The sequence below is a fragment of the Balearica regulorum genome, chromosome 9 (assembly GCF_011004875.1).
Source record: "Balearica regulorum gibbericeps isolate bBalReg1 chromosome 9, bBalReg1.pri, whole genome shotgun sequence".
Lineage (NCBI taxonomy): Eukaryota > Metazoa > Chordata > Aves > Gruiformes > Gruidae > Balearica > Balearica regulorum.
In genome coordinates, this window is record NC_046192.1 from 14,797,337 (window position 1) to 14,816,935 (window position 19,599).

At 53.2% G+C, this 19,599-nt stretch overlaps 1 protein-coding gene across 1 annotated transcript in view; it reads left to right on the forward strand.

Moving 5' to 3' along the window:
- Positions 1–19,279, forward strand: part of XXYLT1 (xyloside xylosyltransferase 1) — a 37,918-nt gene extending 18,639 nt beyond the window's left edge. The window contains exons 3-4 of the mRNA XM_075761209.1: positions 2,229–2,361; positions 18,129–19,279. Coding sequence (XP_075617324.1) covers positions 2,229–2,361; positions 18,129–18,525 — 530 coding nt within the window. The 3' untranslated portion in view covers positions 18,526–19,279. The remainder of the gene's footprint in view (positions 1–2,228; positions 2,362–18,128) is intronic.
- The last annotated feature ends 320 nt before the right edge of the window (positions 19,280–19,599 follow it).

A 19,599-nucleotide genomic window follows, 5' to 3' on the forward strand; every position in this document is an offset into this window, starting at 1 on the left:
GTGCTAAGGATTTGGGGTTTTGCACCACTGTGGCATGGACCACTGGGGAGTTTGGGGTACATGTCTCCTTCCCCATTGCAGAAATCCTCCACTCTGACTATTCATCTGCTTGAGTTGTGCTAGTGATTTCTAAAGCAGTTAGGAAGGCTGAGGGAAATTGCTTTCAGGTCAAGACCTGCTTTAGCCTGTAGTGAATTACTACGCCTGGGTTTTAAATCTTTGCAAACAGAGGATTATGGTGGTGGTAAATACTAGGTAGGCCTGGGGATTGCCATACTGCTGGCTGAAGGGAGTGTGGCCTTTCCCTTTAGCAGACAGAGAGTGATGGATGTTAAAAAAATAAATTGGGATACAGCCTGGGTTGTAGCTTAGATACTATTTCTCCTTGATTTATATTTCTGCTTGGATGCTTCACAGAGTAAGCAGTATATTTCTTGCTAAACCTCACAGGGCTTTTTCCTTTTTAAATGAGGACAGTGTGGTAGATACAACCAATTGCCAAGAGCTCCAGATTAGTGCAGGATCCGCAAAAAATTCAGCGCTGCTGTACAGCCCAGTGTCTGCTTGAAACACCAAGTGACGAACGCATTTGCAATGGCAAAGCTGTGTTCCTGTGCCGGAGGACAGCTGCCCTTGCCTGGCTGCTCTCAGCGTCTCTGAGTCTCTAGTCCCGACGGTGGCTTTGGGGGCTGAAAACAGAGTGATTGCCTCCTGCTCTCAGCAGACTAGGGGTAGCCAGCCTGTCTTGAGCACGGCGGGGTGAGGAACCACGGTGGTGTGAAGGCTGGAGCTTGGGCAGCGCTGCAGAAATGCCAGCCTGATGGGAAGCCCTGCCTGTAGCCAGGGAGGGTGCAGGCAGCAGAAGGTGAGGGCAGGCTGGGCTTGTACTCCTGCCTGCAAGTACTGGGCAGGAGGAAGGATGAGGGCCTTGTTTGCTGATGGCTGTGAAAGCAGTGGTGACACGCAGATCTAGCCTGCAGGAAGCTGTAACGGCACCTGTGCATGATGAGTGGGGTCGAAACAAGTTGACAGTCTTTATAATCCAATTAGTGCCCAGCGCTAAGCAACCTGGCCAATTTGCTCTTGGCTTTTGTAACACATATAAATAGCAGTGGCGTTACATAACGCCACGGGGGATGGCTCCACTCTGCTCACAGTCCCTGAGTAGAGCTGAGCTTGGTTGGCCAGAAGATGACCATGGCTTTGCCCGGGGCTGGGGGAACCCTTTCGATGGTCCAATTTCTCGTAGCATTTGCGTTTGCCTCATTCCACTCAGCCTACTGTGATCCATACAGCATCCCCAGATCTGCCTGGGACAAGCAGTCTTGATGAGGCACTTCTCCTGCACCCTCTCCCAAGCAACATGTCCATCAATCAGTCTCCTGTCCTGCAGAGGAGACTATGACAAATGCAGGCAGGGGCCTGACCCTGTTAACGAGCTCAGGCCTGGCCATGATAATGATGTCCTCCAGCCCCTCCTTGCTCTCTACTTTCCCACTGCAAGTGGAAGATGCTTCCATGTCTGCACAACCCTCCTTGTCTCTGACAGAGTACCACTGGCAACAATAAAGTTTTCCAGGCTGCCGCAGATCGCCAGCAGTTCTGTGCAGGCAGGGGGTTGTAATCTCTGCCCTCGGGGAAGCCCATGTCAGGCTGCTGGCAGCTAATGAGCTTGTGCAGGTGTTACTGAGGGTGTCCTGTGGCTGGGTGAATTATTGATGTTGTCTGTGATGGGAATTGCTCTGATACTTCAAGCCAGGGGATGCTCTGTGGGCTGGAGCTGGGAAACACTCATGGAGTTGGTAGCTTTTCCCAGAAGTAGGTAGCAGAAGGTGAGCATGGGGGTTTGTGTGGCTGCTCCTGCAGAAGCACTTCCAGAAAGGGAAAGGCTGGGTTGAAGCTACTTCTTGCTTTTGTGAGTCATACGGAAAACTAGTCTTCTGCAAGGAAGGAGGGAGGGGGTGGATAGAAGCAGGAGATCACCAGAAATGGTTTCTGAAGTAAATCGTGCCTAAAATGCACAGTGGTAGATGCTGTTGTGATGCTTGAAGGTTGGTACCTTTATGTAGAGGTTGCAGCTGGATTGCGTTTGTCCGAAATCGGCTGAGCCTTGCCCATGGGGCTGATTGTACCAAATCCTCATTGGGTGTAATTTGTCAAGTAGCTGTTGGTAATCACTAGTTACAATTTTGTCTTATATAGCTCACTTTTCCTCTTTGTGTTTTCAGAAATAACACAGATCATCCAGGTAGACTTGGACCTGAAGTACAAGACCAACATTCGAGACCTGTTTGATGAGTTTGACAACTTCCCGGAGGGAGCAGTCATTGGCATTGCCAGGGAAATGCAACCAGTGTACAGGTACAGCTCCCTCCCCGTGGGGAGAAGAGGGTGAGCAGTGGGTGGCTGACACGTCTTCTCTTTAACTCAGGTTGGTCTTCGGAAGAAAATCTAGGGGGAAGCAGTCTCCCTGCTTTAATCCCTGCAGGGGAACTTAATCTGAAATTTTGTAGGTCAGTATGAACAAAGTGTACAGTGTCGCTGTGGTTTCCTTGTTCTCATGCACCGTCACAAGGCTTCCAGAGCCAAGTTCCTGGTCATCAGTGCCAAAATCCTTACCTGGATTATAGCATATCTGCTAGAGGTGTGTTTCCCCAGCCATCCCTGTTGAGGTGCTCTGATTGCATTCTGGAGCATCAGTTTGTACATTGGGCTCAGAGGTTGTCGCTGTGAATATTGCTGTTCTGTTCATCTTTCTAGCCCAGGTGGACCTGGGAGCAGTGTGTTTCAGCTGTAGTCATTCATCATGTTAGTCCAATGAAGAGGAAAGTATGGCCAGTACTGCCTTGGGGACTCATTCTGAGCAGTATGGTTGCCTTGCATCCTGCTGTCTAGCTTTCCTCTTTGCTCTCCACCCATGTTTTCCACAAAGTATCTGATCCAGCATTTGGTGAATCGCCCTTGCATAAGGTTTAAGCAGATCAGTCTGCCTTTTCCAACCATTAGCTTGCTTGCAGTGAGTGTGAACCCCATCCTCTTCTGATGTGAGAAATCTTTTGGGAAATGCCTAAAATGACTGACGGAGAGGAGAGGTGCACCTTCCAGTGCCCGTTGGTTGGCAGCCTTTGGTGGTTGCTTCATTTCCCTGTAGGCAGAGAATAGGGGTTGAGTTTGGGCAAGTGAGGTTCTGGGACCCTGGAGTGTCAGTGAACCTTCTGCTGAAGAAATACTTCCCCAGGGAAGCCTGAGTGGGCAACTCTCTTAGTGACCTGGGCTTACAAGCATGCAGATAGCCCCATGGTCACTTGCTCTTCAGGCTCTTGTCCACCAGCTGGCACTGACTGTGGTGGCAGCTAGCGGTGGGAGCTGCGCACCAAGGGGTGGCCCTGCTCTTCCCACTCATGGGCCACTGGTCAGCTTCAGGGACACAGACTAGATGATCATTGTAGGTCGCTTCCAACTGAAATGCTCTATTCTATTCTAGATATTTCCAGGCTGGTGCTTAAAGAAATTGGTTTAATTTAGCCTGTGTTGTTCCAAGGATGAACCTCAGGTTTTCTTTTAGTTCAGGGTGAATCAAATCAACTCAGGATGCCTTAATGGCTTCTTAGCTGAGCAGAGTTTGAGTGTCTGAGATTGCTTGGCTAGATTTGCTAATCCTAATGGAAATGTTCTTGGAGAAAGATAAAAAGGCTTAAGAGCTCTGTATGTCTTTTCCTTCCCTACTGGAAGCCTTAATAGTGAAATCAATAATTGAACCTCCTAAGACATGTCCAGCAGCACTCTTGGGCAAAGGCTGAGCTGCAGAGATCTGGAGCAGCTGTTCCAGCTGCATGTGCAGGATGGGACGAGGGTGGACACAGAGAGAAGTTCACCAGCAGGGAATTGATGGAAAAGCAGCTGTACAGGCACTTCTTTGGGAGACCAGAGGGTTGTCTCCAAGCTGCAGGGTTGGCTAGAGGCCAGGAATGGAGAGCTGTCACCCCTGGGCTGAACGGGGTGAAGCTGGGACTACATGCAGCTGCCTGTTCACATGGGTCCTCCAGAGAAGGGCAGGCGTCCCTCCTGTCTGGGCAATAAAATGTCAGTCTTGAAATTTGTGCAAGACCTTGAGCTTCCTGTTTTCCTCTTTGGATGAGAACAGCTTGGGTTTCTACCTTGGCCCTGGCCACGGCCATGAAGGTTCATGTCCATGCACCTCTCCTCAGGCCTGTTGGTAGGGTAGGACCCAGAGCTGGGGAAGAGTTCAGGTGGGTGAGTGTGCCCCAACTTCTTGGTGGTCCCCCCTCCTCAGAGGCTGCACTCTTGGAGTGAGGCTTTCACTTTGCATTTTGGAAGTTTTGACATTTCCCCTTTTCTTTATAATTAAACATATAAGAAAACAGACTGGAAAGGGATAAAACTTGCCAGATTGTACGTTTTTCTTCAGCTCCCATCAATGACATTTCAATGATATAGGACTGTTCCCAAACATGAGTGTGTTTGGGTTTTTAAAGTGATTTATGGATGGAGCTGATGCTTGCGTGGCTGCTCTCAGAGCTGTGGCTTTAAAGCAAATCGTACAGTGCTGTTAATAGAACGTGAGTTTGGTCCTGGCGTCTCTGATCTGAGAGCCTTGCTCAGTTACTGGTGATCCATGTGGTCATTAATCACAACCAATTGTTTACTAGAAGCCCAAGCCAGCTGACAGCATGCTCATGAGAGCATTTCTGGTTGCTCAAACTGCAGAAGTCACTGCTGTTCCCAGGCTGGAAAAAGACGTCTCTGTGCCCGTGGCAGAAGTGTCACCTCCCCTCCCGGCTTCTGCTTTTGGCAGGGAGAGCTGGGACCAGAGGAACACGGATGCTGAGGTATCATCTCTGCAGGGCAACACTACACTCGGAGCACTCCTGTATCCGCTTTGGGTGTCCTGGCAGGATTTTGGTGCCCAGAATGGTAAATCCAGCCCCAGTTAATCGTATCCAATTGTTAGAGCTTAAAGCGGGATGGAGGGAGCAGCGACACGGAGCCTCATCGGACTGTCAGCCTCAGTCAGTGCTGCCCAGCAGGGCAGATCCCACTTGTTAGCGGGATAAATTAAGCATTTGTTTCCCTGCAATTAGTCCACGGTGGAATTGCTCCACGTTTCGGTCTCTGTGGAGATCAGCTTTGCATTATTTCCACTCATAACTAGGGAGCGGGGATGGTGTCCCGCTGCCTGGATGTGCTTTGTTGGACCGGGCATGCCTGGAGGGGACTGAGTTAAGCTTTGGGGTGCTCCACTGGAGGGAGAGATCTCCAGCACAGCAGGGGACAAGACACGGGACCACAGGGCTGGACACAGAATATCTGACCCAAGCCAAAGCTGTGCTCTCCCACCTCCTGCTGCCCGCGGTGGGGACAAACAAGCCAAGCAATAACAGTCCTCACAGGCTGCATTTTTGGGCTGAACTTTTTGTTGTTGCAGTTTTGACGTTCTGGGTCACTTTGGGCTATGTTGTGCTTTTCTTCTTGTGCTGTTTTGATCTTCGTGTGAAAACAAGTTCCTGATCCTTCCTGTCGCAAGATCACCCGGCGTGGGGTGTGCTGTGCAAACGCCAGCCTGCCCTCCTCCTGAGCCCTCCACCCCGTGGGGCTCACACCTCGCTGCTAAAAGGGCTTCCAGACAAAACCACGAGCTGACAAAGCATGGGTGTCTTTGTAAAAAAAAAAAACAACCAACAAAAAAAAAAAACCCGAAACTTTGCTATTTTTATACTTTTAGCAAGATAAAAATGTGTTCTGGGTGTGAAATAAGAGGTGCCAGCTCCAGCCATGTGACTTGCCACGTGCGCAGGTTTGAAGCATCAGTGGGGAAAGTGGTTATGGGAGTGGAGGAGGGTTACTGGCAGGCACTCTCAATTTCCACTCATGTTTTCCTCCCCACTCCATGCAGCGCTCTGCAGCACCAGCGCTGCCCAGGGGGATTTATCCCAGCATTGCTCCTTTGTGCTCAAAGCATTCCCAGCAAGGGCAGCAAGGTGATGTGGTTGGATTTGCAGCCGAGGGAGATGCCAGTGTCCTGGTACCTGGTCCCACAGCAGACCAGGAGGTGTTTTCCAAGCAGGACACGGTGCCCAGGGACTGTGCCTGTGGCTGTGACTCTGCAGCAGTGTGGGTGCACCCTTGCTTAGCGGTTGTGTCGGTGTGAACCATGGCTGCACTGGCACACGTTGAACACCCAGGCCTTAAAAGCAGGGTAGCCAGCATGGGGCAAAACGTCAGAGGCAAGTCAGCAAAGCTTTCCTGAGCTTGCTCACAGAGCTGTGGACTGAGACCCTCAGGGCAGGGTAAGCAAGTGGCTGGGAAAGGTCTGGGTGACATCTTCCCCCCTCTGAAGCAATGGGGAAGATGGATGGAGATCAATCCACTTGTCTGTGTTGGATCCTTGTTACCTACTTGGCCCCTCAGAGGAGGTAAATGGGTGCAGACTGGCGTATTTTGTAAATGACGCACTGTTTTCTGGGAGGCGATGCTGTTCCTACCAGCTGCCTGTTGGCTGTCTGGTTGTAGGCTGCACTTTCTGGGCATGGGCCGGGACTGCACAGCGCTCGGCTGCTGTGCTGGTGCACTGAGCGCACTGGTGCACTGGGTACAGACGCTTGCGGGAAGCAGAGGAGTAAGAGAAAAGCAAATAGGAAATGTCCCAGAGCCTGCCTGCACATCCTGAAGGTAGAGGGAAACCTCCAGACAGCAAAACAGGATGGCACAGGAGCGTTTCCACTTGTTTGAGTCATGCTGAAACAATGCCCGGCTGCTGTTTGTCTTGGACAAATGCATTCCTCTGAGCAACAGGATCTCCTGGCCCTCCTGCAAGGCAAACGCGGGGGCTTAACTGTTGAGCAGCCGGAGGCTGGCTTGTCCTTTGGGGTCACTCAGGGTGGGTTTGAGTGGCCTGTGGAGAGCAGTAGCTCCTGCTAAAGCTTTACGTGGATCGCCCCGGAGATCCACCTCCCTGCCGTGCCCCACAGGGCAGCGTCTGGCAGGGGGTCCTGCGTGCCGAGAGGTTGCAGGAGCCCACAGTGGGTGCAGGAGTCGGTCTGAGGTCCGAAGGTGTCGGCATCAGGTTTGCTTTTCCCCAGCTGCAGTGGAGGAAGCAGCGCTCTGTCCATGGATCAGATGTGTTGTCCTTCCTGCGGCTTTTGAATTGGATATGTGACACGGGGTATGGTCCACACCTCTGTGGATGGGGTCGCAGGCAGAGCTTTGTCCCACAAGGAGCTGCCCCGCTGCCAGGATTGTTGGGGACACTCAGTACTACGCACTAGGCTCTCACATGCTTGTGGGCTTTCTGTGGCAGCACTGGATGCCTCCTGCCAGGTTGACGTTTGCGTGCTGGCCTGCAGGCAGAGCCTCTTCCCAGCACGGACATATGCCTGCTCATGTGGATCCACACCATGGCCAAGACCTGGAGCTCCTGCTTTTGATGGAAGGATTAAAATCTCCATCTGAAGTTTGCCTGGTCCAAAAGGCTTTCCATGCAAGGAGTGCTTCTACAGCATCATAACCTTAATTAAAAATCTTGTTGTACCCTGCAGCATTTCAGCTACTCAGGCATGCTGGCAGTGTCCTGTTTACCAGGCTACAAAGGGCAGGCAATGATGCTCTGTGTAAATATTTAGGTTGCACTGGGCCTTCCTTGCCAGATTCTGGCCAAACTGAGAGGTCTAGGCTTTCCTGTGCTCTTCGCCCTGCTAAGAAACATGCAGGCAAGCATTGCAGACGCAGCCTGCAAGCCAGCTACCAGGCTGGCAGGCAAAGTCACCATCCCCAGTGCACGTATGGGGTGTCTGGCCTTGCGTAGCTATGGTCCCAGCTATGATGGGTTTGAGTGATGGGGAAGAGAAGCATGGCTTGCTGTGGGTCAGCCTCCTGAGGCTGCATGGGGGCATAGCGGAGATCTCCACTGGGGCATGGTGAAAGCATCCGCATGTAGATGCTGCTGCAGCCTAGACCTTCCTGGGGGCCTCTGTGCCAGCCTGGAGCACTGCTGGGTGCTGAAGGAAGAAGCCTCCCCATTTTGAAGCAGCCTTGCAGCTGAGATGAATGGAGGGGGGGGGAACACTCCCCAAAATGTCCTGAGGACTCTCTGATTACAGAAGGCAAAGTTTACACCCTATTCTTGCTGAGTTTCCTGGTTATAGATCTCTGGCCACGCTGGTGGTATGCAAGAGGAAGCAGGACAGCCGCATTGATTGCACAGCTGCTCTCACAGCCCTGGGCTGACCCCTGACCAGCATGCTGCACCGTACTCCCTGGTCCCATCCCCGAGGCCATACCAGCCTCTTTGCTTCCCACGTGGTGCCACTGCTGTTACATGGCAGTGGGTTCTGGGTGCCCACCAGCGCTGGCACCACCCAGGGCCCCAAGTGCTGCCTTGGGGGTCTTGTTGGAGAGGAGCAGTCTGCTGGCAATGGGAGGACCCAACCCACAGGTCCTCAGGTGGGTGGTTTTACCCTCTTGCTGCAGCTGGGAGGAAGGTACCTACTGGCTGCCTGTGATGGTGGACCTCAGGAGAGGTCCCAGACCTTCTCAGGTCCAAGGGTGCACACAGCTGGGGCTGGAAGGGCAGCTGCTGCCTTTGGTCCTGCCAGTGGGTGAGATCTTCACTGCTGTCCCCTGTGACAAGGAGCTAATAAAAGCTGGAGGCGTCATGGGAATCCACAGTGCTGGAAATGATAAAAGTTTGTCCTGCAGGAAGGGATATCTACATCAAAGGGACAGCTACAGACTACAAAGGACCGACACTGAGTCCTTGTATGGCTGCACGGCTGTTCACCTTTGCTTCTGCCTAAAAGCTAGGGAGACCTTGAACAGGACATTATTTTGTGGAAAGGAAAAGCTTTGTTTCTGCTTGTGATCATGTGGGAGCTGCTGTAGGTTTGCTGTGTGCTCTGTCACACGAGTTTTGTTTGTTTGAGAGCTAGTAAAATAACCCTGAGAAGCCCCTTAATGAGTAGAAGCAAGCCTGTGCAGCAACCAGACCCAGAGGCACGGCACTTCCAGTGCTTGATGTTTGCTGGGAGCTCAACGGCAGCAGTGCTAAGTCAGTTTGTCAGATATTTGGAGGAGGAATGGAGTTATCCTGGGCTGGGAGCAGGCTAATGCTGAATCCGCAGCCAGGACGGGCTGTTGGCGCATCTGGGCTGAGATGGTACGTCCTGTACCTTCTCTTGGGATCTAAAAAAACCCCAAAGTACTGCTGACAGCTGTGAGCCAGGAGGAGCAGCTGGGATTCCCTGGGTATCAGCTCAGGCAGTGGTGGTGGTTGTAAGATATAGCAGTGCAGGTAGGCTGTTGCCTGGGATGGAGCTTTCCAGAGTTGGAGATAAGCATCTCCAGCAGGCAGGTCCTCCTGCCTGAGTCTGCCTGACTTCGTGGGCTGCTCATGCAGGCAGGTTGTCCTGATATGGAGACTTTGCTCTTTTCAAAGTGCTTTTGCCCTGGGGGAGCAGGGAGCTGCCTGCCATGACCAACTCTGTGTTTCCCAAGCCCCTCAGTCAGTGAAGGCAAGAGAACTGGCCTTGCCTGTGCCCCGCCAGGCATGGTGACAACGCTGCTGCCTGCCCACAGTCCTGCAAGCTGAACCCTGCGCACTTTGGATTTTAAACCATTTCAAGGCTTTGACTTGATTTGTAGCAAGTGCTACTGCTTGATACGTAGGGGGGACAGTTCTAGGAATTCTTTGGCAGTGGCTGCCAAGAAGCAGCCAAAATTACAGAACAAGCAGAACCTGCAAGGAACTGGCAGCAGAATTGATTTCAGGAATTCAGCATTTCTGTCTGATAAAAAAAAAATTATCCAAGAAGGTAAAGGGTTTTGTTGTTTACATCTGTGCACATCGTTAATATGTAGGACCGGTTGCACTTATTCCCATTACCAAGCAAACTTGAAACATCATTTAAAAATGATTAATACATTTGCAAGATCTGACAACTGTGCATCAATTAGCACAAATACTATTAATAATATTAATACTATTAACTGTCCATTTTGAGATATTGGGCATTACAAACATGACTTTTTCCAACAACCAAGACACTTGTGTGTGTTTGGGTAAGGCAGTCGGGACTCTCCAAGCATGGGTTCAAGCTTTCCCTCCAAGGACTTTGCTGTCCTGCAGAGAGCACACATGGGTGGTGGTCCTCATTTGCAAGGGTAGCCTGAGAAGTTTGCTGTGACTTTGCTACAGGGTTTATTTTGTTGGCCATAGCACATGAGTCCAGGATGTGTCAGATGAGCACGTATCGGTTACCATAGCTGCACTTGTATTCAACTCCTGGACTTCTCAATTTCAGCTCCTGAATGTCTCAGTTTTGGTGTCCAGAGGTAGGTGTCACACCGGTGGCATCTTGGGGCTGCTGGAGTACCTAGCTGCACTGGTCGATCATCAGCCCCTGCACGCTAAACATCGGGAGCAGATGGTTAGATCCAGCTGGGCATTTGCACAACGGCTGTCATCTCCAGTGCTTGTTTTTTTGTCATGGGAGAGCATGAACTGAAGAAAGAGCGGATCCATGCTGGGCAATGATGCTCTTTGGGAGGTCACAGCTTGGTTTGGGGCTGCTAAGAAAAATGCTGTTCATGGGCAATGGCGAGGCTCAAGCTGGCCTGTGCGGTGCAGGTATTTGTGACTCCTTGCACCCAAGTGAAGGTTTTGCAGCGTAGTAGAGAGGGGAGTCTGGGGTCTAGATGATAGCAGAGGTCTCCAACTAGCTCAGCTTGGCTCTTGAATCTGCTTTAGAAAGCAGAGCTGGCGCTGAGCACATCCGGAGATGGGCCAGGAGGAGCAGATGGGGCCGCTCTGGCAGCCGGAGGGCAGCTGGTGCTGCTCAGCCAAGGGCTTCCTCACTAGCGCTTAGTGGAGAAGGAGCTTCCAAGAGCTGAAGCCCTTTGATGGAGGAACAAACAAACAAACAGCAGGAAATTGAGAGGCTTTGCCACATAGCTGGGATGCTTTCTGGAGTGGTACAGTGCCAGGGCTGCATGGGGAAGCTCCCAGCAATTCTCTGGAGGGGTTCCTAAAACACCTGCCTGCTCTCCAAAGCTCAGTGGCAGCTCCCCTCCATGCCGGGACTCCCCTGTGGCAGCACAGCATCCCACAGCCAGGACTGCCGAACAGGGATAGAGGCCTTTTATTTCTCCTCCCCACAGCAGCGTCTCTGAAGGGAGAACATCTCCCCTGCTTCTGGAGCCCAATCGGTGAGTGAGGGTGGCCCGGGAGAGGCTGCCCATGCCTCCAAGACAGGCAGGCAGGAGAGTGCTGCCGGAGCAGTGTCCGCTTACAGTTGTGAGAGAAATCTGCCATTTTGGCAATAATTAGGCCCGCGGTGGTTTAGAGTGCCCCTGGAACGGGCTGTCCCCGTCCTTCCCTGGTGCTGAATGAGCGGATGGTCTGACACACACAGCCGATTGCTCTGCACCACCGCTAGTGCCGCAGGCGTTTGGTCTGTAGAGGGAAGGAAACCAATGTGACCCAGACAGGGATTTATGGTCCCATGTCTACTCAGAGGGTGATTTTAGCACTGGAGCGGGGTGCAAAATTTTTAGGTGGTGAGAGGGGGCTGGCCTTGAAAAGCCGTGTTCCAAAGAAAGGTTTGGCTTGCAAGCTACATTCACAAGTTGCTACTAATCTTCTATTTAAGTGTGCCCATTTTTGGACTGCTAAGTCCATGCAGAAATGTAATCATCGAGAATCAATTTACTGCTCTAAATACAGGCCTTTTAAAAGTTTGGCATGCAGACTGTGCTCTAGGAGAGACCAGTGCTGTACAGACATAATTTGTGCATTACGTGAGAAGTTTGTTAAGGAATTACTGATGTCCTCATTGAAGAGCTCAGTTGGTTCATTCGTCAGCATTTTCCAGGGGAGGGCTGGAGGTCCTGCCTGAGCTGGACCCTTGCTCTGAACCCATCGGAGGAGGGTAAGGCAGCCCTGGTGTGCACACCAACGCATCCTGCCCTTTGTCCCAGGCTGGGAATTGGGATTGCTTTGCCCCAGGGTGATGTGTTTCCCTGCAGAGTGGGGGGTACCACTGTATTGGCGATGGCACTGCACATCGCTGGGTGCATGGTGCTCCCGAGAAGCGTGGAGCTGGGATTTCCTGGGTTACACAAGCTGCTCAGCCTCAGCTAAGGCGCTCTGGGCCAGGCTGGTACTGAACCTGCCACCCTGGCTCCTTAAGGGGTTTAGCATTTGCACATGGGAAATAAGCAATTAGCAACAAGGGTCGCTTTGTTGCAAAGCCTCCATCTGCAGCAGGGCTGAGCTCACCCGGCCGAGGTCCAGCAGCGCCGGGGTGAGAAGGGGGAGTGTGGGTCGCATCCTGCTCTGGGCGCAGGCCCGGTTGGCTGCTTCCCTCTGGCTGCAACAGAAACTCGGAAGGGCCTGTCTCCACTGGAGCGGTGTGGTGGGGAGCTGGAGGAAGGGGACATGGCCTTTTTCTGAGGGCTGATCACAGTTGAACGGGAGTGGTGGTAAGAGGGACGGCAGCTGTCAGCTACAGTGAGGTTTAGCCAAGAGGAGGAGAAGGGTGCAGGGAGGTTTCATTGCTGTACTTTTAGTTCTTGCTGAGGATTAGGGGGGAAAGCCACCATCATCACCTGGACGGGCGACACAGTTATCCCTGTGCCATCACTCTTCCCTCTCTACTGCCCATGCCCTCTCCTCTGGGTGGGACAGAAGCCGCTGTCAGGGGGGTCCTCCAGGCTGCTGTGGGAGCCAGGTTGCTTTTAAGCCTGTATCTGTTCTCCCTAGAAGCCCTTACAATTATTTATCCCTTCTGTTTGCTCTCTCCTCCTCCACTTCAAACACGTCCCCCCATCCCCATCAGGACGCTGGGGACTTCCCACCAGGGCTCCCATCCATCTGCCTTGTCAGCCGGCTCGCCGGGGACCCACAGGTACTGGGCACCGGGCAGATGGGCAGCTTGGCTGGGGATTGCTCAGTGGGACCGCAGCCACACACTGCGTCCTCCTGCCTGCCCCGGGGGAGCGCTGGCAGCAGCATGGAGCAGAGGAGCGCGGCACGCTCGCGCCTTGTTGCTTGTTGCACAGGAACAGCAGCGTTTGCCAGCAGCTGCAGCTGGGGATAATGCCGTCAGCCGTCTGTTTTCTGGCTCAGGAACCGAAAAGCTTATTTAGAGGTAGCAAGAGTGTGCACTTGTTGTTTTAGTTGGTGTTTGGGCTGGCAGGGCTGCTGCTGGAGTGGTGCAGAGATGGACGGCAGCCCGTGCTTCCCTTCTGCACTAGGAGCCCTGTGCCCAGCTGGCTGGGGATGGGGCTTGGGGTCCCCCAGCGCCTGACCCCCAGGGAAGCAGCTCAGTGACACAGTGTGTCCTCAAGGTGCTGGCCCACCACTGCTGCCTGTCCTGCCCTCCCAAGCAGCTGGCGCAAACTTTGCCAGCTCTGGCAAGAGGTGGGAGCAAACCCGTGAGCTCTAGCAAGCAGTTTACTGGTTCAGGGATGTTTATTGCATCCAGAATCTTGCAGGCCCCTTATTTTTGTGGGTTTATCCTGTGGTTGTTGCCTTCACTTCCCCCTTTGGTGAGGGAGAGGCCATGTATCTTTCCTCCCTGGGTACTGCGCTGCTCCCGCTCATGCAATGCACATGCACAGCGGTGTTCTGAGACCTCACAGCCTTCCAGGAGCATCCTCTGACCGCAGCCGCCTTGGGGCTGGCCCGGCATCCAGTTTCACTTCACTTCTTTTCAACCCAGCTCCTTGTTTTCCCAGCTGCATGGGGGGGGGGATCCTGCAGGCTGTCCACATTTCTGGAGGTGCAGCCACCTGGGGAGGATCCATGTTCTCACCAGCAAGGTGAGTGGCCGCAGCACAGCTGGTGTGGCAGGGTTGCAGCCCCTTGAACATCTCAGGTGGGTACAGGCACACAATCCCAGTCCACTGCCTGTGAGGCCGGTGCTTCGGGCTTGCTGTTGGTCACCCAGCTGACAGTAACACCTCCATCCTGCTTTTCCTGCTAGCAAGAGCACCATGCTGCTTTACCAGCAGTTTCCAGCTCGTCTCATGAGGTTGTGGCATAACCCAGAACTGAAGTAAGCCAGTGGAAATTCATGGGTTTGGACAAAGTCTTCCCCCCACCCAGCATTTGCCCCTTGCTGTGCTTGAAAGCAAGAGAAGGACCTGTAAAACACAGCTGATATATGGAGCGGTCCCTTCTGCCCTGGCAGCTACCTCCAGCGAGACATTTTAAAGGGTGCAATGGAAGCTCTGCAAGCTGGAGCTCGTGACCGGTGGCCTGTGAGGCAGGGGAGGTGCAGCCGGAGCGCCCTGCACTGGGCCAGCAAGGGAAGTCCTGGTGGAAGCAGGGTTTTTTTTATCTGGGCTGCCTGGGCCTGGCGTTTGAATGCTTGGAAATGCTCTTATCCAGATGTTTCCTAGCACACGCCAGCTCTGTTTATAAACAGCTCCTCAAAGCAAAGCCCGTTGGGGCTGCAGGCGGGTGCTCGTGGCAGTGGCCCCGCAGGGCTCCCCCGCACCCTGCTATGGGGTCGGGGGCCCAAGGTCACTTCTTTCCCCTCCTGTCTAGAGGGGCCAGGGTGGTTAACAAAAGCTCGAAATGCCTCCTCTTCCTTTCTCCTCCCCTCCTTCCAGCCAGCAGCTTCCTGCCCTGTTGCATCCTGGCGGTGGCCAGCATCTCCAGGCTGCCTTCCTGCCCTGGCTTTCGCTGCCAGGGGAGCAGGGAACAGGGCACCCCAGAGACGAGGCTGGTGGCACACTGGGTCTGCCTGAACCGCCTGTCCCAAGGGAGATCCCAGTTGTTCCAGGGGCTTGGGGTGAGGAGACGTTTCCATTGCATCCAACCAGGGGTTTGGTTCCTTAATGGAAAGTGGTTGTTTGGGAGTTGGGGGCTGCACCCCTGGCAGCCCAGCCCCTCCCTGAATCCTGGCGGCACGCTCATCAAGCCCCTGGGATTTTCACCACGTGTTTTGCCAAAATTTAAGCCAGGTGCCAAGGGGCGATGTCAGGCAGGCCAGACCAGTGTGCAGCTCAGGCTGGGTTTGCTGTTCAGCTGGTCGCTGTGTTTCCCCAGCCGTGGCTCCTCCAAAGAAAATGATGCTCTCATACCCGCCGCTCCTTTCTCTTCCAGCTGGGTGGAGGTGCCTTTTGACCACGCTCTTCTCTGTCCTGGCCCCTGCAGAAGGACACTGCCAAACCCCTCTGTTAGAAGGACAAAAGCTGAGCAAAATCCAGGCTAAACAGATGCTGCTGGCAGCCCTGCCAAAATACCTTTCCCTTGGTTGGCCCGAGCCCAGCACTGGAAAGGCTGTGGCGCGGTGCTGTGAGCAGGTTCCTGAGCTGTCAGTGCTGTGGAGCTGCCTGCAGCTCGTCGCATCCTGGATCTCGCCCCAGCATCGCTCCCTGGGGACGGCCCTGTCCCCCCCCACTGCCCCGCTCCCCCGCGGTCCCTGCGCACGGCCGGGGGAGGATGGCCCCGTCACACCAGCACCGGGAGGAAAGGCTGAACAATTGCTGCTTGTCGGTCTGTCTCCTCTCCCTGCAGAAAAGGGCACATTGCTCTGTTCTCGTTATCAGCCGTCGCCGAGCAATCCGCTGGGGAACACCATTGCTGAAAAATTGAGTCATTTGATACAGATCTGCTTCCACCTTGCCACGGCCTGGCGATGCTGAGGGCTTGGACACTTGCATTTTTCCTATTCTAGCTGCTTGCAGAGGCTGTAATATCCCTTAGCTTGGGCGGCATGTTTTTGAAGGTAAGAACATGAAAGGAGTTGGCTCCGCTGCTACGGAGCTGGAAAGACACCTCTCTCTGTGACACTGCTCCTCCTCTGCCTCCCGCCAGCTTCCAGCATCATTTTTTGGGCATGGAGGTGGCTTTCCTGGCACTGCTAGGGAGAAGCAGAGAGAGCAGAGTATGCAGAGGTGGGCTTGAGCCAGTCTCTGCTCAGACCCCTGGCCCTGAGCACCTCGGGAGGCTGATCAGTGCAAAGCTGGGTCTTGTCTTTTCAGGTTGAACTTCTCTCTAACACTGCGTGGAGAGCTCTTTGCCTTCTCTTTCTTATGAGCATCCACGAGTTGTCTTTGCAGTGGCCTGGTGCCTGTCCCCAAGACATAACTGCTCTTTGCATGGGTAGAGCCCTTTTATCTCTTCCCTGCCCTTTAGATCAAACGAGCATTGCTGCCCACAGGCTCCGATGAGGCAGCCAGTCCTCCACTCCCCTTCCCCGGGAGGTGTGCAGGCGCCTGCTCAAAAACCGAGCCTTCTTTCCATGGGAAACTGGTGCTTGGAAAAATGCTTTCCATCCTGAATCAGGCAAAAGGGAGCCGTGTAAAGACACTTAATGAAATGAGACATTTCAGAGGTTTGAATCTGAAGCATCTAAATGGAAAGTTGTAAGGAAGTGATACTGTGTGATTGATGGTCGTGGTTCTCCAGATCAGGAAATAAAAAAGGTGCTCACAGTTGACATTGTTAATAGATCCACATTTTCTGCTGGGATAATTCTGTGGTGGCTGCTGAATCCCAGCTCTTGTCTTGGCTGCTCTCAACTGGGCAAGGCTCTTCGCAGTCCTGGGGCTCCTCTCGGGATCCAGGAGATCCGGAGGACAGGCCAGAATGGTGGATTTAATAGTCTGATCTCTGCACAAACCATAGGATTCCCTGAGTTAGGGCTTGTTAGAGCTGAACACGGCTTCTTACAAGAAAAAATTAAATTTAAAATGTTTGCAGTAGGGGAGTACCTGCCGTGACTCTGGAGCTGTCCTTGCATTGCCTTGCGTCTGAATTTCCCCAGCTTCAGCTTCCAAGCATGGGACCACTTTAAACCTTCAGGTGCTAATTCCATGCCATCTACCAACAAATTCTTATTTCCTGTAGCTGCATGGAGACTTTGTTTGGTGTCTGACAGATTCAGAGGAACCAGAGGCAGGCTTGGCTTATTCTCTCCAACAGTGTTTCTCTCTGACACCTTCACAGCAAGGTGCAAAAAAAACCTGCTGTAGCTTTGCCTTAAGTGTCAGGGCTGGAAGGAGAGCACCGTGCTGGCACCCTGGGCTGTCAGACGGTGGGGTGGGGACCACGGGTCACTCCTACCCTCCTCCAAACCACAGGCTCGGAGCTCCCTGGTTTTGTAGCAGAGGATGCTGCTTGGGGGCAGAAGGGTTTCAGTCTGAATGGGAGTGATTTTGGGGGGCAGATTCAAGCCCAGCTACTTGAGTAATAGCATGGGACGAATTCAATTCCTGCAAGTGGGAGCAGCCAGTGTGTGTATGGTGGGGTGTGCTCACCGCCCCAGGGCTGAGGAAGGAGCCAAAGACATTTTTGGGCTCTTGTTTAGGTAGTCTAAATTTTTCCCATTTGAATCACCCTCTGGAGTTAGTTTTGTGTATTGCTAGACTTGCACCGTGCTCTTCTCCTTGGCAGCTGGAAATTAGCTCGTGAAGATCATGTCTGCCAGAGCTGCTACAGCTGAGCCTTCCTAGGGCTGCAAATGCTGAAGGCAATGCTTATTTAGCTAATGAGATGTTGCCATTGGATTTCTTTTTTTATTTTTATTTTGAAGAAATATTTCTGCCACTCGGATTTATTTCAAGCCTTCCTTTTGCACAGCCTCAAACTGGGGCCCATCTTTGATCTGGAGCTTCCCCATAATCAAATAATGATAATAGTGATGCTGCAAGCTCTGCTGCTGAGATCCCATTAACTGCAGGACATTTTCCTGGTGTGTACCAGCTGTGGGGGCACTTCTGGTGGTTTGCCCTTCGCTCTAGGCACTGGGGATGTGGTTTGGTCTCCCCACACAGCCATGTGAGCAGTCATGCGATCCTCTGTCCTCTTGGCTTACCAGAGCAATGCTGGTAGAAACAAAAGGGCTTTAGGAGAGAGCAAGAAGAGTGGTTTGAGGTCTGGGCAATATCCTCTGCAGGGTGATGGAGAGATCTGCAGCCTGCAAAGCACCGGGCTGCTCTGGGAGGCTGGGTGCCTCCCGCTAGCAGAAGACAGGCGCTGCGAGATCCCTTGGGTGGGTGGTAGATCCTGTGCTATGATCCAGACCTGCCCAGACTTGAGGTGGCTGCTCTTCAGGCTGCACTCCCTGACTCCCCTGTTCCTGTTTTTCCTCTCTTTGCAGGCACACTTTCTGGCAGTATCGCCGTGAGAACCCCCAAACCAAAGTGGGGGACCCCCCTCCTGATGGGCTGCCCGGCTTCAACAGCGGCGTCCTGCTCCTGAACCTGGAAGCCATGAGGCAGTCCAAGCTCTACAACCAGCTGCTGGAGCCCGCCATGGTGCAGAAGCTGACGGAGAAGTACCACTTCAAGGGCCACCTTGGGGACCAGGATTTCTTCACCATGGTGGGGATGGAGCACCCAGAGCTCTTCCACGTGCTCGACTGCACGTGGAACCGGCAGCTTTGCACATGGTGGAAGGACCACGGATACAGTGACGTTTTCGACCAGTACTTCCAGTGCGAGGGTGAGGTCAAAATTTACCACGGGAACTGCAACACCCCGATCCCTGAAGACTAGGGCACCCACCACCCTCAGGAGCAGCTCTGACTGCAGCGAGCCTTGCCAAGCCGTAGTGGCTGCACCAGCAGTCCCTTGGGAAGGGTGGCAGCCTTGGTCCGTTGCGTCCCAGGGGGATCCATCCCTAGGGATCCCAGGAGCGAGCATTCAGTATCCCACTGCCTGTAGCCTCACCCTGCCCAGAGGAAGTGCAATCTGGTAGTTGGAGCAGGACATTCACAGTCACCACACCCGGGCTCGGCTCCTGGCTCTGCTTGGGACAGGTCCATGGTGCCCATGTGTGACACAGCCACCGGGCCGGGGGGAAAGCCAAGGGGCCATCAGGTGACTGCTGCTTTTGCACATGGCAGGGTGCTGCTCCGTGGGTGCTGTGCAGCCTTGTCTTGTCTAATGGTCAGCAGGAGCCCACAGCCGGGCAGTTGGGTTTTGGTTCGGCCCGTTTCTCCACCTCACACAGAGCATCCGTCTGGTCCCTCTGGAGAGCAGACACCGTCCTCAGGTCATCTTTCTTTTGAAGCATTCCAGAAAGGCGAGAGGGTTTTAAAGACTGAAAAGCTGCTTTAAATTGGGTTACTTACAAACAAAAATTGAATGCCAGATGAGCTTTAAAGCCTCCCATTGGTTCTTCTTAGCAATAAAAGCTTTACTGCCCTATCTCGCCTTAAAAGCGTTCAGTGAGCGTGTACCAATAGGTTCATTTTTCTAGCTTTGCCTTTAACCTTTTGTACGAGAATAAAGCTGCAGATGTAAAACACACTCAGCTGTTTTTTCTGCGGCACAACTGAAGTCCCGTGCGATAGGAGGTTTCATGCTGCTCTTATCATGATTAAGAAGCAGTTGATGTATATCTGTTGGGCAGTTGAATGTGGTGCCCCATGTAGCTTATCGCTGTGATTATCCCATGTCTGTCCTGAGCAAGCGATGCAAAATAAACGGGCCAGCACACAAACCAGATTTTAAGAAAAGATCATCATCACCATAGCTGGGGTTGGTTTGGAAGGAGCCGGGAGCCGCCTGCGCTGGGAATGAACGAGCTTCGGGCATGAGCACTCTGCTCCTTAAATAAATCCTGTC